The sequence below is a fragment of the Gallus gallus genome, chromosome 7 (assembly GCF_016699485.2).
Source record: "Gallus gallus isolate bGalGal1 chromosome 7, bGalGal1.mat.broiler.GRCg7b, whole genome shotgun sequence".
NCBI classification, from domain to species: domain Eukaryota; kingdom Metazoa; phylum Chordata; class Aves; order Galliformes; family Phasianidae; genus Gallus; species Gallus gallus.
In genome coordinates this window covers 36265139-36292106 of record NC_052538.1, presented here as the reverse complement: position 1 = coordinate 36292106, position 26968 = coordinate 36265139, and the positions used below count along the sequence as shown (strand labels likewise).

Here is a 26968-nt window from a genome sequence, read left to right as displayed (position 1 = left end):
TTCTCATTTCTTATAGCTTTTATTATATACTTCAAAGGAAAATAAAATCCTTTATACAGCTCCCCACATTGTAAACAAATAGTAGACAGGAAGAATTCTTCACTTGAAACCACATTTTTTTAATAGATGAAGTTAGTATTTGAACATGATGCAATGTTTTAGAGAAAACAAAAAGTTCAGTATCAGAATTCCCATTGATATTCTTATTGAGGATGATGTCTTCAGTTAGCTTGTGAATTTGAGGGAACACCTGATCTCTGTAGCTGGAGAAAATCCCAGGCTGCTGTTCTGTTCCTTAGCCCAGTTAAGAGCAGAGGAACTACTCCTTTTGAGATGAAAATGTCTTTCCTTATTGTGACATAAGAATAAACTTCTGCTACTGAAAACTTAAGAAAGTTTGGATAGCCTTAAGATGTCCTCCTGTGTGCCCGAGTTACAAGAATCAAACAGTTGCACAAAAGTAATACACGTATGTGCATAAACACATAGAATTAAAAATGCTTTTGAACTAGAATAATAGTAATGTAAGATTTCACTGAAATCCATCTAAGCTCTGTTACAGAGGATAATATATAAGTAGGGCAGGGAGTAAAATATGCTTTACCACTGTGTGGATAAGAATGAAGAACCTCTTTCCTGGACCAGAATCCAGGAAAGAGATAATCACTGTTATTGTGTTATTATGACCAAATTAGTATTAAAGCAGAGAAGGAAGTAGGAGGAGCAAAGCATCAGCAATTATTAGTTGCATGTACATACAAGGCGATCATTTTTCTTTTCCTGTAGTTGAAATACAGCGCTCTCAATCTATGCCCTCCCACCATCTCATCCCCCCCAATCTGATTTGTTTATGCATTTTCTTTCCTTTATATTATGTTCATTGTTTTTCTGGATAAGAACAAATGACTACGATTAAATAGAAGACATCTTCAACTCTCTGTGAAACTGCACCTCCCTGTTGCCCTTACACACTGAAATCCTATTCTTAAAATTCAACCAAGAAAAAGCCAAAATGAACAAACATGTTTATTTTGTATTAAAAAAAATAAGACCAGAACAAATATCTTCTTGTGACTAATACAAATGAGGAAATAAATACAAAAATTATTTCATGTAATAAATCAAGTGTAGGATTAGGAACACAGTCCTGGCTTCTACTCTTTTTTTTTTGTACCAGAAGTGTGTTTCACCTGTGAGAAAAACACTTTTTTTTTCCCCTCCATAGAATCACTATAGAATCATAGAATGGCCTGGGTTGAAAAGGACCACAATGCTCATCTGGTTTCAATCCCCCTGCTATGTGCAGTGTTGCCAACCACCAGACCTGGCTGCACAGAGTCACATCCAGCCTGACTCACAGGGATGAGACAGCATACATTCATGCATTTCTCTTGGAAACCCAAGGATTGGAAGTGACAAGAAAACAATATAGTGCTGGACATACTCTCTGATTTTGGAGTAAAGATGCTCCTTAACTCCATGGGATATAGGAGAATTGAGACACTTTCATTGCCTCTCACTGAATTTGCACTAATGTGAAAATAGGCACTACTGTTGTTTCATAGAGTGGGATACAAGACTCCCACAGTTCGGTGAGAAAACACCAAATAAACTCACAGTCTGGAGCTATACGTCAGAAACATTTGGTGACTTCAGTTCTTTCAAGCATGCGCAATAGGCTTGTTACCTACAATAGGTTTCTGAGTCCATCTTATTTGATGGAATTCAGTGCTTCTTGTCATGGACTTGTGATCAGGTCCAGCCTTTCCTTATGTACTCTCTTGTTCTTTGTATTCTGAATCACACTAGGTCATCCTGACTTCCATTTAAATGTTCTCAGTTATTTTTATGTCTCCCAGTAGAAGAGTCAGTTCATAGCAGATCCTGAAAGCCAGCTTATAATATCTGTATGCTGTTTGCCAGTTCTCTAAATGAAACCAATACAACTTGCAGGTATTCAGCAGCAGCAATTTTTTTTTCATAGTAGGTAACACTTAAGTATTTTTATACTTCTTTATAACACATCTGCTTTCTGCATCTATTGCTCTTTGGGAAGGTGCTCAGCTTTGTTTTCCACAACCTCTTCCTCACCAGAGGAAGAGGGCATCTACAACCTCACTGGGCAAAATTTTCCAGTGTCTCACCACTCTTAGAGAAGAATTTCTTCCTGACATCTAGTACATCTAAATCTGCCAAGTATGTACTTGGAATCACAGAATGGTTTTGGTTGGAAGGGACATTTAAGATCATCTAGTTCCCCTGTGGGGAAGGATAGTGGTAGTCATTGGCAGGCACCTACCTCTGGACCAGGTTGCTCACAGCCCCATCCAGCCTGCCTTTGATTGTTTCCAGGGAGGGGGCATTCACAACCTCGCTGGGCAACCTGTTCCAGTGTCTCACCACCCTCACAGTAAAGAATTTCTTCCTGACATCTAGTCTAAGTCTGCCCTCTTCCAGTTTAAAACCATTTCCCCTCATCCTATCACTACATGCCCTTATAGGAAGTCCCTCCCCAACTTTCCTGCAGGTCCCTTCAAGTACAGGTAGGCTGCTGTAAGGTCTCCTTTGAGCCTCGTGTATTTATGCTCATTCTTTCAATGTCCCGTGAATAGGAAGGGTGTCAGATTGAATCTCTGGTGACGACTGAGTTGTTCTTTTCCTGTGCTGTGAGTTCTTAAGTTGCAGTGGCAAGATGGCTCTCTGTTAGTCTATCAATGGAAGTAGATAGCTTCTTGATAGAGAAGAACAACACAGCAGTGAAATAACTTTGTTGTTTTCACTGTTGGAGATTTCAGTACAGCAAGTTGAAAACTTCATTTTAGAAAACAGCGTAAAAGGTTTCCATATAGCTGTTCTATACATTTTGTTTTTGTAATCACTAAATCACTTTTAATCAACCTCTACAGTCTGAATAGCTAGTATATAACCATCATACAAGAATAAAAGTGATCAGATCTTACATTTTGAATGGTATCTTTTTAATGCATTCATTTAGCACTTCTTAAACTTCTCATTATTTGAGCTTATGACTACTATCAATGCTTTTGCTTCCTAAAGTAGTCAGAGGAAGTCTTGACCAGAAGCTGTGAAAACAAAAAAAAATCATCACAGCATAAAATATCTGCTGTCTTTGCACACAGCTGTCGTATAGATGGGAACTTAATCAGTGAAACAATCATTTTTAAAACACTATTTAAATTATTATTTTGTTAACTGAAAAACAGTTTTGTGTTTTGACTGTCATTTACCTGTACTTCGCAGGAAGACATAGGAAGGGAACGCATAGCAGGCTTGCAATTTTCAATTCTCACTAAAAATCAGAAGAATAAATAAATAAAAATTTTTAAATACATTTTTCCATTTTACTCCTGAAACAGTGAAACGTGGGAAAAAGTTTTTACAATAAGAGTAGGTCTTACATACTGAATAGCAGCTGGCAGGGGCTGATTTAGAAGACTTTCTTGTGAATGCTGTGCTGAACAAAATGTGGAAGTTAAGCTGTTGTTAAATGCAGATGAAGGTCAGAGATCACAGTCTCCAGAAACCATTGTTTGCAATATTGTTAGTGAAAGAAGAATGAAGATTGATGCTCTTAGTAGCCTTAAGATTAAAACTGATCTTGAATAGAGTAAGGATGGTTTGCTAATGAAATTTCTTTCAGAACTTAATGTGAATTTGCAGTGAGCTAAATCCAAAAGCTATCTTGCTTCAGCAGATACTGAATTGAGTAGGAAACAAACAGGATTTAAGTATAAGTTTGGGGATTAAGTACCACTGCAATCAGAGTCCACATGCTTCTCACTCATTACACTCATAATAATGGTCCAATGATCCAAGGGATGAAACGCTTTCCCCATGAGGACAGACAGAGAGTTGGGGCTGTTCAGCAAGGAGAAGAGAATGCTCCCATCTTCAAGGTGTCTACAAAGTGTCACTCAGTGGTACCACAAACTGATCTGCACTATCAGCATTAACAGCCCTTTCTTCCCACCTAGCAACAAGCCTATTCAAAGGTACAAATACTTGCGCAGGGTAGTGATGTTCTGGTGTAAGGACTAGATCAGGGCATATGCTTTTTACTATTTACAGACTTAGTTTTCTGTACTTAGGCTTAAACAGCTGAGCTCGTGACTACCCAAAGGTAGTCTCATTGCCTTTTCCACTTGCTCATACCTTTGCCCCTTCCTCACTCCTCCTTTAGTGTTGTTACTCCACTAATGGATAGTCAAAGATTACAGCCTTCCTTTACATAGGCTCCCATTCTCTATGATTTTTGTGTGTGTGAATTTGTATCACTTAATTGATAAAAACAACACATCTTGGTGGGGGGTAGTATTTCATTATGACTTTAACTGAAATAAAGTCACAGTATGCCTTAAGGACAAGTAGATGTTTGAAAGTCAAAAGAATGGAGATGTAAAATGAATGGGATTTCCCTTTTTTCTCCGGTTACCCAGTAAATCAACTTAAGCATACAAAGGAAACACAGCCTTAAATTCAATTCTGTATTTAAGGCATTAATATAAAGGAATCGGTGTCTAAGTAGCCTTTGACTTAATAATAAATGAGATCAAGTGTCAGCTATGTTATAACAAAACAAATGACTATCCTCAAAATATTATAGAACTAACTGCAGAAAGTTTGGGTAAACCCTTTGTAAGCTGCCTTGAAACTTTAACACGGCCATTCATGTTAGAACACATGAAGAATATTAAGGAAACAAATGTAAATACTCAGAGCACAGAAAATAAGAAAACACCCAGTTTAGGCTAAACAGAGAAGTGCCACATCATTCTTAAGTAATATTATCATGAAAAACACAACCTACAACTTGGATGTATAAAAAGAGTTAGGTATTAAGTACAATCACTGCAGCTTTCTGTAGTCAACTGAGTTCTTATCTAGAAAGCGAAAAAAAAAAATCAAGTTCAGCACCTTCATGCGGAAACTGCTTTGTATTTTTTGTTACATTACAACATCACCTAGACAGTGAGGAATATGGGTTCTGTAACTGGAAGCTGTTATACAGAAAAAGGATACAAATAATTAAACACCCATGAAAGCAAAAGAAAAGACCTTGCTTTCTTTACTAGTAGCAATTAGACAGATGAACACGAAAGGCACAAAAGAAAGATGCTGTGAAGAAAATTACTTACCCATATCAAAAGATTCCAGGTTTACAAGGGAAAGCTTCCCCAAGAAGAGATCTCCAGGAAAATATCCTTCCCCAGTGGCAGCCAGCCCTGAAATGGGGACTAAGAGAGGCACAGCCAGGCTCCACCCCTTCTGGTCACACAGCTGCATTGCCTTCAACTGTGCTCCCAGGGCTGATCGGGTCCTTCCCCAGGTGCTCTATCAGTGGTTCAGGCTATGACTCAACAGTTCCCGTACACACATCTAGCAGATTATTTTGAAAATAAAAGGCCCATTGAAACATCAGAGTGTGTAAACGTATTGATGAAAGCCTCATCCAAAATCCACTTTTTCCTTCCCTTTCTAAGCATTATCAAGTGAGTTTCTCTTATCATCCCTAGCAGGAAGCACACATAGCTGAGATCTTTTTTGAACTAGCTGCTGTGCCTAACAACAAAAAGAAGGCCTTAAACACTATATAAGATAAATAGACAGGAAATAGAACAGTAGACAATGAGAGCATATTTCACATAATAAGAGTATAGCAGAAATGCTTGCTCATGGCTTGCAGCAATGATTGAGCACCTGGTGGGAAGGCAGGGCCGATACAGGGGAGTTCAGGTGCATGCCGTGTACCTGAGTGACCAGAAGGGGTGGAGCCAGGATCCACCCCTTCCCAGATCTCATTTAAGGGTTGGCAGTGGAGGCAAGGGTATCTTTGTGGGGCTCTCTGTGTGTCTGAGACTTTCTGAAGGTATGTATTTTTTCTTCCTTTGTTTCTTTACTTGTTGCTGCTGTATTTGGGTCTGTTTCCGTTTGTTGTAGTACAAGGCTGTGTCACTCTATCGTTATTGCTATAACTTTGATCATATTATAGATAGACATTGCTCTAAGAAAAGGGTCATAATGCATTTGAAGGCTGGAGCTTATTTTGTGTGTACAGGAAAGCAATACAAAGCCAGTTAAGAAGCAAGCAGTTAAAGATATAAGTGTATTTTTAAGATTCTTTTAATAGAGTTATCCTGGGGAACAAATTTTGACCAATTCAGCAGACAGCATTCTTTTCTTCAATTATCTCCTGTACCAATGTCTTGTATAGTGAAGAGAAGTAGAGCACTTCTGCAGATAGTAGGCCACTAGTTTCTCAAGCTACACCTAAAATCAAGGTCTTCAACATTTGTGATTACATGTTCTAGATCATTATTTATTACTTAAAAATACTGATACTTTAGTACTCCTTATATTGTAGTCCTTATACTGGTTTGGGAAGTATGAGTATTGTCTCACTATATCAGAGTTAATGCTGTTTCTTTTTATTTAAATGGTAACATGCTTGCTGTATGTTGTCAAACAGATGCTCAGTTCTGCTCCCAAAATGGATTGGTAGTGCTGAATGAGAATGACAAGATCATAGTATACAGTTTCCATTATAGCATACCATATTGTGCTAATAAAATTTTGACTCCTCATAATGAAAAATGCAAGCTCGTATAAAGTTTTAAGTGATGTAGTAGAGATATTTAAAAACAAATCCTGTGTAAAATGCAGTTAGTTCTTAATTTTTATATGAGAACAAAAATATAGCCAAAAACAAATAAGGAGAGAGTTCTAGATGTGTGGGTGTAAATAACACTGTTTTGGTGTTATTTCTTTGGTTTTACTGAAAATATGCACTGCCAAAAATGTCATCTCCCAGGAGGAAAGAAAAGCAATAGTACACTAACAAAATAAAAACGTTACAAGAATTAATGTACAAATAATCTATACATAAGAGAGGAAAGTTGCTATTTGAAGCATACTCCGTGCTCAATGAGTCAATTGCATAACCACATAATGCTATTTCTCTTCACGTTTATCACAGCACGCAAGTCCCTCTGTGATGCACCATCATTTTCCCCCCTTGTAACGGTTTACTGCCATTAGTTAACAAAGTGACACCAGCTGGTGAAGTTAAAGTTTGTGCTACAGTAAGAACTGATATCAATGTACCCTTCTTATTTCTCTTGTGGTGAAAACCTTTCTTGTAAGTAGCCTTTGCTCTGGAAAGCTATACATTGAAGAAATGTTATAAATTATTTTTTTAATTGATTAACTGTATCTCAGTGATATATAAAGAGGGGTAAGACCACAAGCCAAGACAAACTGTACCACTCCAGTGCTACTGCTTTCAAACTGCTTTTTAATACCTTTTGGGAAATTGCTGTGTTGCAAGTTATTATTCAGTTTTGTGGTGTAATTTATACATTCTTTCTGAGTGCAACGTGAAAAGGACAAGGTCACTTTTTATCATTGTTGAAATGGCTGAGCATATATATTGAGGGTAAGTTACCCTCTTTAATTTTTGAGTATGTCCATTGTGTCTTTTAATAAATGCAGTCCTTTTCTGCTAGGAAAGTAAGGCTTGCACCCACATAGCTGCAGGAAAGTTCTGGTTTCATTTGCTTGTATGTCATTATCAGTGTTAAAGGTTCCTTTTACAATGTAGTAGGGACTTTTGATCCAGTTACAATCATGAAGCTTGATGCTATTTTCTTTTTGCCTTCTGGGTTCAACCAACTGAGCATCAGTTGGCTTTGAAACCTATCATGGGCTTTTGAACTTCACTTCAACATCATCGGTCTTTGCTCAGGCTATAATAAGAGTTTAGCACATTGCTGAATGAGTAACATTGTCTGAAACTTAATATTAGAACTGGTAAGGAAAATGTTTGCATTTGCAGAAGAGTGAATTTAATTGTGGATTATTGCTTGCCTGTGAAATTAAAATCCCAAATTTGAATCTAGCTTCAAAGAGGAGGAAAGAGTTACTTTTTTTTAAATGGTAACTATTTCTATTTTCTGGGCAGATTTATAATACCCTCATGCTAATATAGTGATGTACCTGTGATAATAATACTGACTTAATTTAGAATGTGTATTGTGCAGAAGGTGTCATTTAGCCTGTGCCTTGTCACTTAATAAGGTAAAGAATAAATACTTGCAGAAAAACTATGTTCTCAACATCTAAGGCATATTCGTGGAGTTAGTTGAAGCACTCTATCTTCTATTTGATATCAAAATAATAAACTATTTTTTGTCTTTAATATATAAGCATGACTGGCAGCTTCAAATGGAGAGAGAGAATGCAGGGAAAGAGAACACAGTATTTTATTTCCATGTTCACCAAACTCTGAGAGCTGCAAGTTAGAGCTTAATATAAATACAGTACTGCTTTAAAAGAATCAGCCTGTATTTATCATTGTCAACTCCAAAATAAGAGTTAAGTATAATGTTTACTTTGTGGTAAACAATCATCTAAGCAATTTTCCAAAACAAATAAATGCAATTAAGTTTGACTGTGGTCCTGAAGACAAATATTTAATAATGGGAAAGGAAATAGGAAGAGGAAATGAGAAGGGGAAAGGAAAAGGAGAAGAAGGAAACAGGAAAGAAAAACTCCCTTGGCCAGAATAGGAGGACTGAAATTTTGTATCACCCCCTCCCAGCAATCTCATCAAAAATTATGTAGGCAGTAGTTCTAGGCTTCCAAAAGTCCAGGACCATCTGAAGACTCACACAGGATTTTCAAAAGCACCTACAGCCCAGCTAGAATGGATGTTCAAAGCCTTGCACTCACAAGGGCCTTAGAAGAATCTGAATAGCATTTTCTACCAAGACTAAAGTAAACAGAAAATGTGATTATTGTCCAAGTAAAGAACAAGAACAACCTCAAAAACTCATGAGGAGCTTTTGTCTTTATCAACAACTTTCATCTACTCTGCCCTTTTGAGGCCATGTTTACTCTGTGTTCAGAAAAAGACTGATCTCCTAGAAAGCCTCCAGTGGAGGGCCACAAAGATGATGGGCCTGGAGCATCTCCCATATGAAGAAAGGCTGAGTGACCTGCATCTGTTCAGCCTGGGGAAAAGGAGACTGAGATGGGATCTGATAAATGTTTATAAATATCTAAAGGGATGTATAAGGCAAAAGGATGAGTCCAGGTTCTTTTCAGTAGTACACAGCAATAGGACAAGGAGTAATGGCCTAAAACTTGTACATAGGAAGTTACTGTACTAACATGCAGGGGAACTTCATTATGGTAAGGGTGAGGGAGCTCTGGAACAGGTTGCCCAGAGAGGTAGTGGAGTCTCCTATGGAGATACTCAGGACCCAACTGGGCAATGACCTCTGTGATCTGTTGTGTGGGTACATGCTTTAGCTGAGGGATTGGACTTGATGGTCTCTTCAGGTCCCTTCCAACCCCTGTGGTTCTGTGAAACACCAAGATTTTCCTGGCATGCCTTTGTTCATTTTGAGAATTAACATCAGAAAGCCATTGCTCCCAGAAGTACTTGTTTTTGCCTGCCAAAATTCTGCCTTCATCCCTGTACACAGCTGCCTCCTGCTGCTTTTCCAGTCAAGTTCCCTTTCAGCTCTTCTGCCATTTCCTAGTTATGACCTTCCTTCAGACTTGAAAAGGGAATAATTGTGTAAGACCAATTGTGTTGTATGTTGGTCTAATATAAACGTTTACCAAATGCTAACGATTTAGTAGAGATTCGTTGTAAAACCACAGGAGTGGATGAGCCCATGCCTGACACATAGGCTGCAAGGGAGGTGTGTTCTCAAAAGGATGACCTCTATACCTCTTTGATCTTTGCTCATAACAGCTCTAAATTCAGGTCCATTTCAGTTGTGAGCGCTCTGTAATTCAGGAAACCAGGTGCTCAAATGGTGTATTTTGGTAATGAAGACTAGTTACTGACTGTATCTGAAAGCTTAGTTTAAGAAAACACCTTTCATGTCAGAGGTAAAGATAGAAGCCTGTTCTCCTGTGAGGTGTTTGTTTTCCTTAAACACCAAGAGCTCAATATTTCATTAATTCTGTTCTCCAGCACCTGCAGCAGAGACTCAGCAGACAACAGCCTTCCTTGAGTCCAGCTCCCACTGCACTGCCCCAGACTGATCAGCTCATGTGTGCAAGGAGGCCAAATGAATGTCACGTGTGCAGCTTTAGTTCTGTTTGCTTCTGAACTTGTGGAGTCTGACTTTGCAGTCTTAACGTGTTTTCATACAGCAACAAAACACAAGGCTGATGAAGACCTGAGTCTTGTGTTCCATCTAAGCTGTGGTGATGGCTGCCCCTTTCTTCAGCTGTCTGCCCTTCATTCTCTGAATGAAAATATGTAATTTCCTATTCTATATGTTCATGAATTTTTGCCTTAAACACTTAACTTGCTGTTGCCCAATGCTTTTTATGTACATAAATTGACTCATTTGAAAACATTGCCCTACTTAACACCTGTGTACCTTTTAAATAAAGGCACTCATGTTGGGATTACACTGTATTTAAAAAAATCTTTGCCAGTGAGTGAGCAGGTGAGGAATTTTGATTGTGTAATCATGATCTTTGTATGAGGTCATCTGCTGGCTGTCTTATGTCAGCAAAATCTAACTTCAAGCAGAACTGTGGTTTAATGATGAATGTGAGAGCAGGGGATTTTAAACTAAGCCTGGCCAGCCCCTGTGGGTACAACTGGGTGGCCAGTCAGAAGGGAGTTTGGCTGGTCTGAGCCCACCCTGCCCCTCAGCCTTCTGGGTTGGGCCTGGTGTGAAGTGCTGGGACCAAGTGGTGAGGCTCAGCTGTGGTGTGAGGCCTGGCACCAGAGGTGGCCAGCTGGAGGAGGTGCCTTCAGCTTCATCTGAGCTTGCAGTGAGGCCTGTCCTGATCTGTGGAAGGGAAGAGGCACACAGGGAAGGAGCTGAGGTATTCTTGGCTCAATGCTTTGCATGCATTGGTGTCAGATTGTGGAAACCTGAAGTGGGCCAGGGCTGTGCATCATCTGCAGCAGCCAGAAGTCAAAACCAAGGCTGAATGTGGGCCAAAGGCCATCAGTATGTCAAGATCAGGGAAACGCTGCTGAATCCAGCAGTTAACTGTACAGATGTTTCACTTTTTAGTCTAAAATACGTGTTTTCTTCATAATTTCTTGAGTATTTCAGAAGAGGAGGTTGAATTTGGTATATTCAGGCTAATAGAATGCTGGGGGAACCATAGAGATTATTTTTAACTTTGGTATCTTATGAATGAATGTGACTCTTTGTTGTACGTCTGTATTAATTTATATTTGGTAAATAAGATTTTATGTTGAAATCCAAGAATGGAAATCTTTTTTTAATTAAAAATACTCTTTATTTTAAATAATGATGTTGTGAGAAGCATCAAAGGAATCCTTACTGGTAACTTCTAGAAGCTGAGATTTGCATACTTAATTAACAACAATAATGTACTTAATTTGAGAACCATTTCCATTATAGTCTATAATTTTGAATGCTCTACCTTTTCTCCATGTAGGAGAATTCTTGCGTACCTTTGCAGAACTACTGTAATTCATTGCTTCACCATGCCAGCAAGTGCTTTGGGCAAGGTTTTGTCACTGAGTTTTGCTAAAGCTGTATGTAGGGTATGGTAATTAATGTGCACAGTTTTAACATGTGGCAAAGGAAGCTGGTGTATTCTGAGGGGAGAGAGAGAAGGGAGGTGGTAGCAGAAAGGCCAAGATTGGGAGTTTTTAGTTATCTGTATATTTGTGCCAGGCTGTGAGTTTTGTTGCCGAAGTAAGTAGCTGCTTGTTATGATTTTTTTGCCTAACAAAACTCTCCAAATACATAATAAGTCTAAATGGTATCTACTCCAAGATACATTATTCTAAACTTGCACTAGTGAGGAGATGATCCTTTCTGTGCTTGCTTTCATATTAAAGAGGGCTAGTTATTTGATAAACAAGACAGTGAGAGGCATCCTTGATGTTTCAATCGTTTCAGAAACGTGAAAAATATTCAAATTCTAAATGTGCAGCTCAATTCTCTGCATTCCTGAAAGAAGTTTGATCTGTGTTTAGGCCATGCTGTGCCACACGTGGTGGTTGTGGGCTTTTTAAATGAATATGTAGTGTTGAGAAATCAAACTGATGATGGAGAAAATGTAGTCAAATTAAGAAATAATAGGTAAACAAGAATTCATGAAAGAGAGAACAAACAGATTAAAAAAAAATTACGTCAGTATAGTATTACACGGGAGAAGAATGATTCTGATGTCTTCTAGAATGTGTTCTTGTAAACTATGTTTCTATGAAACAATCAGTTTCTGGATCTTAGATGTAATTCCTTACTGACTTATGCAACTGAACTTACAACAGATCTCTTTAAATGTTTCTGTCTGCTGTTGGGAAGGTAGAATTTAGGAGGACTTAGAACTAGAATCACAAGCTTATAATTTCAGGTCTTATCTACCCCAATCCTAATCTATAAAGAGAATGTCATTATTAGCAGTTTATAGATTTCTAGAAATTACTGACTATGAGGCAATGAAAAATAAAAGGTGTAACTTCTAAGGATGTCTAATTTATCTTTGAATCTATTTTTCTTGTCAAGAATAGTATTTGTGATATACAGGAAAATGAAATATATTAATTGGTTGTTGGAAATCAGATCCATGTCTTCCGTATTTCTTTCACTTAACGATTTATTTGGAAAAGTCATTATCCCAGTGGCTAAATAGATGAGTCAGAGCACTTTGATGTATTGGATACTTTTTCTTAAATTACTCTGCCAGATATTGTATCTGCCATATTTAATTGAATCAGTCAAGTTATCTGCAGTGATGAAATATCAGGTTAAGTCAAATCACTTTCTGAAAAGATGTAGTTAATAGCAAATTTTGTACTGAAAGATATTAGGAATTAATTTGATCAAATTACATGTGTTTCTTAGATGAATGGTGTCTTAGCCTACTTTTCAATTTTTCCTTCTTCATGGACATGATCTTAGCAACGTAATTCAATTCACCCACCAGGTTTGCTTTCTTGCAGTTATTGGTTTGTGTTGCTTTTTTTTAATTTATGGGTACATCATCAAGTTATTGTAAACACACTTTTATATTTTAATGTCTTTAGAACATTATTTACAAACAATCAGTACACACTTAAAGAAGCTAGAAGCCTAATAATCTGAACTGCTTAAGTGAACATTAGTTTGTGCCTCAAAACTGAAAGTTTTGCACAACCTAGAGATCTTTAATAAATAAAAATAGGTTAAGTTGTGTCTATCTAAGAAATGGTATAAAAGTACAGTTGTTTCTATTGTGGTATTGAAAGTGTTGGAAAGAAATTCTTCATTGTACTTTAAAATGCTGAAGATTAGTTAGTGTAACTTAATGGTAGCCAACTAAAATGTATGTTAGGAACAGAACTATTTAAACCTTCAATCTTAAGCTAACGTACCTTTAGTAGCTGAAAAGAAGCTTATTTTGTCAGTTTGTACATATATAACCTTTTTTTTGGTGTGTACTCTACATCATATGCAGTATGGAATGTTCTCTGCTTTGAAATCATGCTCATGGCCAATTAACACAGAGTGAGCCGAACTTTTCTAAGAGTTCTTAATCCCTATGACCTGGCCAGATTTCAAGTTGGCTAATTATGTAAAGTTATTTCCTGTTTAGTTTTAGTTTAATGAGAGATGCCATCACTTCCTGTCCTGAACAATTGTGTAATTTTGATGTCTGCTACGTAACAGCTGCGGTACTCTCCTGAAAGCATTTCTTTTCACTTGTGGGTGTAATTACTGCAGATTCACACTGAATTTTGAGGCAGTCTTTTCTGAACCCTTGTGACTAAAAAACAGGAAAAAAGGAGAACACTACCTTGGTCAGAGAAAATGTGGCTTTGATTTTTTTGGTCCTGAACAAAGAGAGCTGTGGATAAAGCAAACCAATGGAGTAATTCAGTGAGCTATTCAACAGAGTTACATCAGGAAGTGGAAATACTGCAGATATTAAAACAGCTGAAACAAAACAAAAACCAGCACACCTCATTTTTGGAAAGAAGTGGGCTGGATTTGTAAGATTATAAGACTTAAGAAAAAAGAAATGCAAAAGAAAACCCAAAAATGTTTTGGTTTTATGTATTTCTTTTGATAACTTTATTTTGTGAATGTTGATAGCACAGTGTGAGCTGACATGCTAATAAAAGACTTTGTCAATGCCTTAGTTGCTGACATTACTATTGGTGGAGATGATGGGTTTTCTCTGAGTCAAATAGAAACACTTCAGGATTTAGAATTACATTCAAGCAACTTGAAGTTGAAAGCGCTCCAGTACTGAGAAAGAAAACCACTGGATCAGAGTATGAAGCAGAGCTCTATATTTTAACTATGAACGGAATGAGAACATTAGTACAGAGGAGACATATTGAAGATTGTACTTCTTTAAATCTACTTTTAGAAGGTTAGAAGTCTAATTGTTTAGAATGAACTGACATTTCCTGTTCTTACTGGTTAAATACATCTACAAAAACACTTTATTCAGACTTGGAGCTACATCTACAAAAACACTTTATTCAGACTTGGAGCTTGCAGGTGAGAAGACATGAAGATGCTGATGTAGCTGAATGGAGGTAAGACTGAAGTACATGAGAGTGCTAAAAGGAATTTGGGAGAATGTGTCATGTTCCTCTTAGAGCAGAAATAGCCTCTAATAGATGAGGGCTTAATAACATTGTGAACATGTTGTAGCTGCTTTTGTCTCCTTCACAGGAAGATGTATATGAGGAATATGATTTTTAATAAGTGTATTCAGTAATTTGTGTGTACTATAGGGCTGATGCAGAAGCTCACTAAGGATGACTTTTGGGCTTTGATAGGATGTGTTAAGTTGCGGTCTAGATCCTTTGGAATTTCTTATTCAGACCACCTGATCTTAACTCTATAGTTGCTGCCAACATTTACAGCTGTTCTGTGGATTCATTTGACTCACGAACTTTGCAATGCTTTACGAATCTGCCTACATAACCATTTTCTGCAGTTGAGCAGCATTTCTTAATGGAAACAACTTAAAGTGGTGGACATCTCAATCCAGTTGCAGACCTTGTACAACTGTTTCAATAAATAATAAAACTATATATTATATAAACTTGTTTGTGCTTTAAAGATTTCAGAAGATTTTTGTCACTTTAACCTCTTTCATTATGGTATTGAGAGACGGATCTTCCTTGACCGTGCTAGGATAACAAAATAAAACCAGAGATGCAAGAGTAGAAAGTCAGGCATATTTGGACACATTAACTTGTATAAATAGTCCTCAGAGTGAGAGTAAGAGCTATGTGGTGCCAAAAGTATCTACAATGAGAATTTTTTTGGAAGTTCTGAATGTAAAGTTTTAAAACAGTTTGTCCATTGAAGTGGAAGGACTAATAAAGAGTCTAATGAAAATGGACCTTTGCTTTTTTTTTCCAGTGGTTTGTGTTGAATGTTAAATGCTTCTGCCCTTTATCAGAGAAATGTTAACAGTTTTAGCAAGGTAAGGATGACTTTTTTTTTTTCTCTGAAGGTAGTTCTCTACTGATCCTGTTTGTCAAATCTGCCTCAACATATTTTATAATAAAAACATCCTTTGTGACCCCTACTGCAGGACATCTGTTTGTGGAAGCATAACAGTACAATTTCTAACCTGCAGGGAGTACCACATAGCTGTCCAGAGACTCTTTTTTTGAGGTCTGACTGGAACAGGATACCTTACAGAGTCAGAATGTGTGAATTTTTATGCAGAGTTTTGCTTTGCTCACTGATCTCAGAGTGTGGCTGCACCAACATCTGCATGGTCACTAGCGGAGGGCTGTAAACCTGTGCTGCAAAGCTGTGAATAGGGGTGGAGAGGAGAGGAACCTCTGAAACCACTTTGCTGTTACCATCTCCCCAGAAGCAAACTCCACCTGAATAGCCCTATAGGAATTTTGGGTTCGTCCTTCCAGATACTTATGTATGTGCCAACCTTTTGGCACGCTAGTAGCCCTAGTGATGTGAGTAAAATCATAAACACATGAGTAGCTATGCCTGTGGATATGGAGCTTGCTTCACTTCTTTTCTCCCAGTTCACCAGTTAAGTTTATGAATGTAATGGTGGGTGAAACTATTGAAGAAATATTTATAAGGTTGGTAAGCATAAGAACAGATGAATGAAACTACCAAAGAATACTCTTCCTGTGTGTTTATATTTAAGACACCTACACTGGAAGCCTCAAGAAACTGGGGAGGTTAACTACATTTGCAATTAATTTATCTTAGAAATCAAAACAAACAAGACCTTATTTTTTTTTAATATAGTATACATGACGCAATTTGAATTTGCATTTTTTTCAAGTTGAGAATTACAGCTTTAATATGGCTGCAGAAAGCACATATCAGGACCCTAGGAACACTTCTTATCTAATAGCTGATCAGTTGAAATTCATTAGTAGCATCCTCTAGCAACAATTTTCTACAAATACTCTTACTAGAAGAATACTGTTAATAGAATTTCAAAACCTCAGTAAGTTTTGCAGTATTAAAACCAATCTATTTGTGTCCAATGGAAAAACAATTTTAGAACATTTTGGTGTAGATTAGAAAAAACTCTGTAGTGACCCAAAGTTGTTTTAAACTGTTTTCTGAAGGGAAAATTAATATTCAGTGCAATTAGATATTATTAATATACTTGATTTTGACATCAAATGCATCCCAGTAGTTTCAATTTGGATTGTTGACTGAACTTTGTGAAGTAGTTATGTTGTCAGGTCTGTGGTTCTGTCTTCAAGCAGATTCAAGTCTGTCCTGCTGAGTGTTACAGGAAACAAGGATTCTGTAATGCTACCCAAACACACCTCTGTTTCTCACGAGGTACTACACAGTTTGACTTACACATAGGAAAAAAAAAATATTTAGAATGGTTATTTAGAGTAGTGGCAATAAGAGTAGGTAAGAGAATTTACTTGAAGTGTTATAGGCAGATATGGAAAATATATACATGAGGCAGTACATTTGATAGTTACCTTCATGCAGTGCTTGTTTCTCTTGTTGTAGAATCCTGTTATGTAAGTTACAATATTATTATCTTGAGCAAAACAGGCATGAGTATAGGTATATACTCACTCTTATCCCATGCTTTTTTTTCCTAAGAACATCGTTAGAAAATTTTGAGGTTAGAGAGGTACTGACCCAAACATGTACAGAGCTTGGCCTCTGAGTTCATTAAATATGGGTTAATAACATATTATAAGGAAATCATTGTCCTTATTACAGTTATTAGGTAGTTAGTCAAATTACAGCTTCAAAGGAATGCAGAGCATGGGGAACTCAGGACTAAATTATGCATTTGAACCTTAGGCCAGCTTTTACTGTTGAGATGGTTTGCTGCTAAGAGAAATTGTGTGTCATTGAAATTAAATGCCTTTCTGAAGATGGAAGGTTCCAGTTTTTAATGAAATTACTGAGTGTGGTGCAGTGAAATGATTAAAGCCTGCATTCTGGGAATGTGGCGGGGGGGGGGGGGGGGGAAATCAATAAATGCTAGCAAGCCTTTGCTGCCTGATGTGAATCCTGGGAATGAAATAAGCTGGTACAAAAATAATAATTAAAAACATATCAGCACATTAATTTATTTCGCATGAAGTCTCATGAGATGTCATCTTCACTAATTTTTAGCACATGTTTTACTGTATAATGAGCACCTTTTTTTTCTTGTATTTGTATTATGCAGCATTTTTGCCCTTCCCCCAGTGTTCCCGCATTGCAATCATTGTGCTTGCACTTATTATGTTACAAATGACCGAGGTAAGGCTGACATTCTCATCTCATGCAAAAAGAGCACGGCTGCCAAGCTTTTTTTTTTCCCTGCTAATGAAGCAGCTTTATGAAGTCTACCCATGTGTTAATACTAATGAAGATCCTCTGCCACAATGAAAATCACAGCCACAGTGGCTCAAGAGGAAACGGAAAACAATGGCATCTTTCTGCCTGCACATATTTCTTTATGCTGAGATCAGCTCTATTTAGAAATAATGTTGACTTCAAAATGCGTGTGTTGACTGGGGAAAGGAAGCAAACGTTTCTGAGTTCTGAAGATGCTGTTCTATGTAGTTCATCCTGAACTAACTCGGGTGTTTGTTGTGCTACGGCGTCATCTTAATCTCAGCTGTTACGGCTTATAAAGAGCAGTTCTTGGCTCTTGAAGTGCACTTCAGCCCCGGCTGAGTTTGAGACGATGAAGAAAAAAAAAAAAAACCCAAGAAAAAGGAAAAAAGAGGATACCAGGTGCGCAGCGCCAAGGGCTGCAGCTGTGCAGCGCAGCCCCCTCCGCTTTCCCGATGGCCAGGCCGGGGCTGGCTCAGGCCAAGGCTCCTTAACTCCCCCTCCTTTTTTTTTTTTTTTTAAGTGCCTGTGCCAACAGCCCGTAAACCTCAGAGCTTCCGCATGGTGGTAACTTCCCTGCCTGCCTCGCTTCGCTGGTTCTGTTGGGATTTATCCTGTTCTCACGAAGTACAAAAGTTGGCCCTCGCTTCCGCTGCGATCTCTGACCTGTTCGGTTTCTTGAAAATGTCTTCTCGTGAACACGGGTCGCCTTCTCGCGCTGTCGATGGCCGCTGTAGCAAAGCACCTTTGTCGCTATTTGCTTTTTTCCTACCCGACCTTACCTGCAGTGAAGCGGCGACCGCAGGCTGCGGCCGTTCCTCCCGGCCGAGATCCGTCCCGGGAACGCGACCGCTGCGGCCATGCCCCGTTGCCGCGGGCGGGAGGCGCGCACGGCGCGAACTTTTCCCGCAGGCACAAAACGACGGCGCGCAGCGGGGTATGTAGACAACCCTGAAGCCGCGGCTCACGCCGCCTCACGCCTGCGGGTCGCGGTCTCCCGGGGCCGGAGCGAGAGGACCGGCTCTTCCCTTTTCCCGGCGTGTTAGCGACAACTTTGATTGTGGTGGAGCGGAGCCGCGTCGCTGACGTCACTCTGGGCCGGCGGAGCCGCACCAACCGCGCGCAGGGAGCGGCCTCGCCCGGAGCGGCGGCACTGCGCGCCCCCGCGCGCGCCCCCGCCCCTTCCCGGGGCTGCGCGAGGCTCCCGGGAGCGTCGGGCAGGGGCCGCCTTCCGGCACGCGCAGCGGCGCCCGGGCAGCGGCAGAGCTCCGCCGGCCGCGAGGTGAGTGCAGCCCACGGGGCGGGGGCGCCGCGCTCGGGGGCAGCTCAGGGAAAGCTCTGGGGTACTGTGGTGCTGAGCCTCGCGCAGGGGCTGCTCGGCACCGAGTTCGGCCTCCGTCCGCGGGCGCCGCTCCGCCCGCCGATGCGGGCCGTCCCTTTGTTGTGTAGAGCCAGGGCCCGGCGCCGGCGAGCAGCGCAGCGCCTCGGGACGGGGCGGCCGCGGTCCCGCGCGAGTTTAAACTTTACCGGCGGCCTCGAGCCTGTCCCCGGGCCGGGCCGGCCCGCTTGCGGCTCCGCTGGCGGCCTTCCGTGCCGGCGGCCCTTCGGCGCGGCGCTGCGCCCCGCTCTGCCCTCTTCGCGTCCCGGCCCTCGCCCCGCTCTCCCCGGCCGGTCCGACTGTCAGCTCGGGGCGGCCCGAGCCTGGCCGGGCGCGGAGCGGTGCGGCCGCTGAGGGAGGGCAGCGGGAAAGGCGGCGCCGCACGGTCGAACGGGGCCTCCGCGGAGCCCCGCGCTGCCGCCGCGGGTGCGCGGCCGTTGGTCCGCCCGGCGCAGCGCCTCGGGGGCGGCGGGTGTGGGGCGGGCCGGGACCGGCGGCGCGCGGAACCTCCGCCGTCGTCTTTTGTGCGCGCTCTGTTCCTCGTGAAAGGGCTGGGCGGCCGCGGCCCCGGCCGAGCGCTTGAAATTTATCCCTTTGTGTATGTTACAATCTCCTCCATTTTTCCTGCCCTCCAAACAACGAGCCTTTCGCCATCTTGGGCAAATTGGTATTCCCAAGTCTCTCCGTCTTTTTTAGGGGGAATAAGTGGAAATCCGGAAAGTCTTTTTGGATCCGACTCGAAGTTTAGGAAATGTTACGGGGATGGGCGGTGACGTCATGTTAAGTTTAAGGGGATTTTTTCCAAGAGCGCGCGCTTTCCGAGGAACGGTGACCCGTGGCGCTGGGAGCGGGCGGCGCGGTCCTGGCTGTGCTGTGGGCGAGCGGCGAGAGCGGTGTCCGCTGTGTGGTAACCAGCAGGGAAATACTCGTGCTTTTGCATTGTTCTCCCGTGCTCTCGCCCCCTCCCCCCCGCCCCATGCTGTTTATTTTGTTTACCCGAAGTTCTTACGTTAAGTAAAAAACCCTTCGGAGGTATGTGTTATTTGCGTGTACAGAAAGCAGTTAATTGGTGTGAGGGATACATGGAAGACTTCGTCCAGAACCTTCCCCTGAGGAGTAAACAGTTTCTATTTCGGATGAAGCACATGGGAGTAATGGAAATAGACAGCTGTCCCGCTTTTATCTGGCATGTTTTTGGGGCGGATTTGGAAGCGACGCTTTAAGCATATTGTTAAAAGGTTCCTCTTGGAAAGTCTCTTTGCCCCTCCTCTCCTTTCCCCTCCCCAGTGTTGCCGATGCTATCTAATGGTGGTGCTGTGTACTCGCTATGCTGAATTCATTTACTTAAAAAAAATCTCTTTTGGTACTGGCTCTCAGCTCTGCGTCAGCTGCTGTGAAGAGGGAAACAACAAAAGGCGCCGTTCTTCTAATTTACTTCACAATTACACTTTTTCTGTAAGGTCTCTTAAATGTTTCTCTGGTCGCATGGTAAGACTTACTACAACATTGGGCGGTTGGTAGGGAATACCTCTTTTAAGTAAAGTTCTGTTGTTTCATTCTTTTTCCTACAGTCGCCTTACTTGCTGCATATTTACAGTTGCACTAATGAGAAGATGAAATTGTCTGTGTTTAGTTTGTATTTCCTTTGTCCTCAAGGTTGAGAAAAACGCTGATAGCCTGTTAGTGCATCGAGACTTCTTCTGACAAAGCTGATGTTGAATTATATGTGTAAAATATCCTAAGGGCTGTGTTGGAGTGTCAGATTGCCTGGCTGTGTGTAGGGCTTTTTTAAATGCATTGGAAAGCATGACGGAATCGACTGTTTGCCAGCTACGTGCACCTGAGGTAGATGAAATGTTTAAGTAGTTAAGAGCACATCGAACAGATGGTTCTAAATTATACATGCAGCTGAGGTCTTAGAAGATTTGGTAGATTACAAACGGTGAGCAGCAGAGGATAAGCAGTTTCAGACAATGATAGTTTCTGTATTTGAGGTCTCATGCCTGTAGTAAACTATGTGTGCATTTTTATTGAAGTGCTGCGAAAGCAACAGACTGCATTGAAGAATCGGGCAGTGCACCCTGCTCAGGAGTGGCTCAAAGTCAGTTCTGAATGGCAACAAAATAGTTTTGTGACTAGTGTGTACCAGTAATAGACTGGCTTTGCTCTATTAGTATTTATCATGTATTTATCATCCTCTTTTTTTTTTTTATTAAACTAAATACCACTGTACTCATTTACTTAGAATTTGCTATTGCCAGAAAAAAAAAGTCCTTTTAAGACTCATTCTTGTAGATTATTGTAAATCAATATATTGAAAATATGTCGTAAAAGTATTTGAACAGGGTTAGGGGAAAGATAATATGAACTTGTTAAATTTTGGGAGAAAGGTGTTTATGAAAATAAGCAAAGACAGTTATCTCCTTAGGGGATAAATTAGCACTATTTTTATATTGTGCAAGAAATTAGCCACGGTTAGGCGTTGTGGTGTGCTTATTTGCTGGTTTTACTGACCTCATGGTAAGGATAAATTGCCACAAGACTGGCATGTGTTTCTGAGACACACAAAACTTGCATAAGGAAGTAATGGAAGTCTTTCTTTTTAGGTCCTGTTGCCTGTTCCTTTGTTTGCATGTTTATTGTAGAACTGCAGTGTGAAGGAGCAGATGTTTTGGAAAACATCCTGATGTGTTGCTTTTTCTTATGGGAGTGCATAACTGTTCCTTCTGATGCATCAACTTGACAGCTGGTTGATTTCATGGAGCTGCTAAGAAGCCATTAGTGGTGTCATTGAATTGAAACAGAACAGTCACTCGCTGCTTGAACTGCAGTTGTTAAAGTCTTCCTTGCTACTTCTGCGTTCTTACAAGTAGAAGAATATCACAGCTGCAAAGGGGGAGTTTGTGCTGTGCCTCATCTCCCTGTATTAAGGATGAGGAGGTACTTGACTGCTTTTAGTTGTACAATATTACAGTGGCATATGGCATGTTTAGAACTAAGATTGGAATCATCGAGAGGTATAGATAGTGCTGCCAAAAATGCGGTTTCCTACACACACTGAATACAGTAAGGGGATCTCACAGTTCAGGTTACTTCTGATGTTTTGTGTCCCTAATACACGTTTCTTAAAACACCTTCGACTTTCTTCTTGGTGCTAGGTAGGAGTAAAAAGAACAAGTAACACCCCAGAACCTGGCTGTTTTTTTGTCAGAAATCCAAGGCTGTACCCTGTAATACAGACATACGATTAAGATGAACTGTAATAGTAGAGAACAGTTTTCGTTTTGTTTGACAGAAAGATTCTGTTACCCTTATAGAAGATTATGGAGGAGTAGTACTCCATATTTTCATCATCTAGCTAATTTGTTGCGATGAGGATTTCCCAAGTCAGTTTTCTCTGAAGTATGTATGGTTCAGCTTTTGGCATGTTTCTGTTTTACTGCCGCACACCCAATAAATGATGCCATGTCATGTTTTAAGCTACTTTGTGGTCTTGGGTTGCCATCAGAAGAAGTAATGATATGGACCTCAAGGACAGTGGTGCTTTTTGTTATTGTTAAATTGTTCACTGAAGCATCCTGAACATTAACGGAATGGAATGTGTGTCAGTCAGCCTGTTTAAAGAAATCTTGTGTTGGTGGTGAGGATAACATTGTGCAGAATCCAAAATGTAGGTATAGTTGTTCTTTCTGACCTCACTAGAACAGGTAAATTGAATGTCTTTTGTAAAATAAGGTATGGTTAAAATTTTTGTTTGCTTTACTGTTGCATTTTAGATTAGAAATCAGTTTGTTATGTTTTCAGCATGCAGTGGTAGGACAGTGGTTCATTCATCTTTGATGTGATTGAATTGGTAGGAATTTTGGAGTTCTTGGGATCTAGGACTGTAAACAAGACTGTTCAGTATTGGATTAGAGGAAGCAAGTCCATCTCCTTCCCATCCCTCACAATGTACCTACTTGGTTTTACAGAAGTAGTTAGCAAGAGCTGAGTTACCACTTCTCTGAGTTTCTGAGTACTACTGCGAAGGTGAGAATGTGTTCATTTCACAGCTATGCAGACTGGGGTTCTGTCTGGAGCGGTGAGTCTTTTAGAAGGTGTTGGGAGAAGTGAAAGAAAGGGTGTCTTCATGGCTGATCTGTGCTTTCACTGTTAGACACTTTGAAAACTGAAATGCATGGTTTGTTAATCAGAAAGAGTAGTGCTGCTTCAGTACTTACGCTGACTGCGCAGAGCATTTAAAATTTGGAATTGTATTTCAATATATTCTCTTCAGAATAGCCAAGAAAAGTAATGTACTTTTCAATCTTGCCTTGAAAATGTGTGATTAAGAGACAAACTAAAAATGTAGAATAGCATCTTATTCAATTAGCACACCACTTCTGAGCTGAGTTTTTACTTACTTTTACTTTTCTACTGCCTCTAAATCTAGAGTTATATAATGCCCCAGTTTTGAACCGTTCTTTGCCAAATAAATAAAGATTAAAGAACAAAACTGTGTTCTTTCTAGATTTGATAGCGGACTTCTTACTGAAAACAAAACAAGATTACCGAAGTTTACCATGTCCTTTGATCTTTTTTTCTTTAAAAAAGAGAGTTATTTTATTTCCCAAATTTTCATTAAATGAGACCAACAGGTGATGAAATGACTCTCAATGAAAGGATGTTGTGCACATTTGCAGTTTTTTAATGTAATAATAAGAAAAGGAGGATGAAGGGTTTTTCTCTCCTTACCTTAATATAATTGATTTATGCATTTTATATAATTTCTAATAAAAATATTTTATCTTTCTGTGGGTGTTTTTTGATATCTGTAGAGAAAAGTCAAATATCAAAGAAGGAACACGTTTTAAACCTTATCTAATGTCGGGGGGTATCTCAGATGTAATCTCTGCAAGCTTGCAAAAAAAAAAAAAATAGACCATGCAAGTCAGTATCTGTTTTATTTTTTCAGAAGGATGAAGACCATTATCATTAACATAAGAGCTCTCCCCTTTCCTTCCCACTCACTGCATTCAGGGCCTCCGGAATGTCTTGCTTTCCGAGTGTGAAGGACACATGACTTTTTGTTTTTCTGACTTGATTTAGGTCAGGTATTGTGAAGAGCTGAATGTGTTAAGCCCTGATAGTTTGCAAAAAGCTTGCAGAGATTTAACCCCTCTCTGAGGGGGCACTGCATAAACTTTTTGAACTCAAAGTACTAGATGTGTAAAGGCACCATCTAAAATAATTATCTACCTGATGAGTTAGTATTGTGAACAGTCCAATTGAAAGCAATGGGATTCTAATTTTAAGAGCTAGTCTTGGGTATTTCACAGCAGAAAACCTTGACGAAGATGGTAGATCTGGAAAACGTATAGCGACTAGTAGACAGTGTCATCTTCTTAGACCCTCACATTGAACTTTTGCTCTGGAGTTGTTGCAAAGGATGATTCCTTTCGAAGTATGAATAATTGAAAAGCCTCCCAGTGTGTTCTTAGAAATTAGAGGAAGTGTAAAATAGGTTTTCTTTAGAACATGTGTTAAACGTGGTGTCTTAATGTTACAAAATATGCACTGCTTAGCTGCTCTTGAGTTGGAATCTCTATCAAGATACTCACTTGGATGTGAAGCCAAAACTTCTAAATCCTCTAGGTTAGTCTTTTTTCTTCACTTTGAATATGAAGCTAGCAACTTCCAATTGTGACCTTATTTATTAATCAGTTTGTATTGACAAGTTTGGTTGTTTTTTTTTTAATGCTGAAAGATTCTTTAAATATCTGGCAAAATGCAATGTGCTGTTTATTATTCTAGAACAGGGGTTGTTTTGTGGTATATAGATATAATCAGCAAAAAACCCCACAGCCATAGCCCTCCCTCAGTGTTTCTGTGTATAAAAGAAGTTTGGTTTGCTGATGATTATTGCAGCGGTCCATCGGGGCTGTATGGAAGTCGTGTGGATTTTGCCCCATTTTCTGTTCTTACACTTTTCCAGAAGCACGCACTCATTAATCACAGACGCTGCACTCCTGCTGAGGGCAGAGAGGTTCATCAAATTGGCAGTCAGTTTGGTGTAAAGGATGGTGTACTGAAGCTCTTAACGTGCTGGGACATAAATAAATCTTAGGTCTTTATATGCAAACTCTGGAGGTTAATACTGTATAATTCAATGTCCTGTCTTTGTTTTTTATGATGTTTTTAAATGCTTGAAGCTTGGTACAAGCCTTCTGGTAGGTCAGAGCCAACAGTGTGAATGGCTGAAGGGAAAAAGCATTAACAGAGGAACTTGGTTTATGCTGCAGACACTTTCTTATTTGTTTTATTTTTTTATTTTCCATACTTACTTTTTGATAGGAGATAATCTTCATATTGCCTGAGCTGTTATAGGAAAGTTCCAGAGATTGACAACCCCTGCTGTGATAATGGACTTAATGCATGGAATGCTAGTAGTTTGGTCTTACTTGTTCTGAAGCTTACTGCTATTTGTATCCTTAACAGAGCTAACATGAAGAACAACCAAGAACTACTGAGATTTTTCATATATATATTTCTCATCGGTTTAAAATGAATAGCTTGCATATTCATAATTTAAGAACAGCTGGGTATAGCAAGCACATTGTCATTTGCAAGCTACTAAAAACCATTCCAATTGTATATGGAGGCTGTGCTTGAGCTGTGCTTTTAAACTTTTTTTTTTTGTTGAGTCTACCTGCATTTAAAATCTGGGTGCTGCCATCACAGAAGCCATTGGTGTTTGTATGGCAAACAGGTATACAGGTATTGGACCAGAGAGATTATTGCATTACAAAGGAGTAATGAAATAAAGATCTTACCCATGTCCTGGGCTTGCAGAAGGGCTCCAAGAGAAGTGATCTCCAGCTAGAGATCCTTCCTCCTTGGGAGTCAGCCCTTAAATGGGGTCTAGGAGAGGTGCAGCCAGGCTCCACCCCTTCCGGTCACTCAGGTGAAATTGCGTTCACCTGTGGCCCTGCAGCTGACTCAGTGCTCACCTCAGGTGGTCAATCAGAGAGGTTCAGGCCGTGGTTCAACAGTTCCCATACAGTTAGATAAACTTGCAAGATAGCACAGTCTCAGTGTTAAATAATTAATTCAACAAAATACTGAATAAAATGATAAACTGTGAGCTTTGGAGAAGCAAAATATAAGGGCCAGCAGTCACATCTTAATTACCAATTCTTTATGTAAAGCAGCCTAAAAACATTATAGCAGCTAACTGTTGCAGTCCTTTGGTTCTTTTTATTGTTGTGAATGAGAAAGTGTAGATTTATCCAGGGTTACTTGGTTAAAACTAGTTGCTGTAGTATGCATTGTGTGCCCAGTGTTTGAGGAGGGAAACACAAGGATGTAAAATGTGAAGATGCACAAACTTGTGGTTTAGTACAATGGTAAGAAGAGTCAGTGTTACCACATTGGGGGAAAAATAATGGATATGTTACAAATGACAATTCTTTTTATGGGGATAGGATTCCATGTCGTTACATGCTTAGCAGTATCTGTCAGTGGCGGTGATTGTAAGCTAAGATTTCTGTCTTAATAAGTGTTGTTGATTTTGCTGCTGCTGTTTTAGTTTTTGTGTTCCGAGTTAGAAATGAAGAGAACCATTCCCTCTAGTTTGTACACTTAGTTTGGTAACTTTTCTGTAGTTTACTTTCTTTAGTGACTGGAGAATAATATGAAGACTTAAAGAAGTTTTCTTTCTAAACATTCTTAGTTCCCTTGGGAAGAGGCACTCCAAATTCTTGCTGCTTTTGAGCCG

At 39.9% G+C, this 26968-nt stretch overlaps 2 protein-coding genes across 7 annotated transcripts in view; one reads left to right on the top strand and one right to left on the bottom strand.

Moving 5' to 3' along the window:
* Positions 1-19866, bottom strand: LOC124418119 (translation initiation factor IF-2-like). Its single transcript, XM_046943933.1, has 4 exons — positions 19857-19866; positions 18617-19159; positions 3249-3310; positions 1-3083 (listed from the first exon to the last, which is right to left on the bottom strand). The coding sequence occupies exons 1-4, from the start codon at positions 19864-19866 to the stop codon at positions 3036-3038; spliced, it is 663 nt and encodes a 220-aa protein (XP_046799889.1). The 3' UTR covers positions 1-3035.
* BAZ2B (bromodomain adjacent to zinc finger domain 2B) overlaps positions 19014-26968 on the top strand; it is a 108639-nt gene continuing 100684 nt past the window's right edge. For 4 of the 6 annotated variants that reach the window (XM_040703311.2, XM_040703306.2, XM_025152125.3 and 1 more), the window contains exon 1: positions 19055-19116. The gene's annotated coding sequence lies outside the window, so the exon portion shown is untranslated. The other 2 variants (NM_001397084.1, XM_046943421.1) reach the window with 2 other exon arrangements.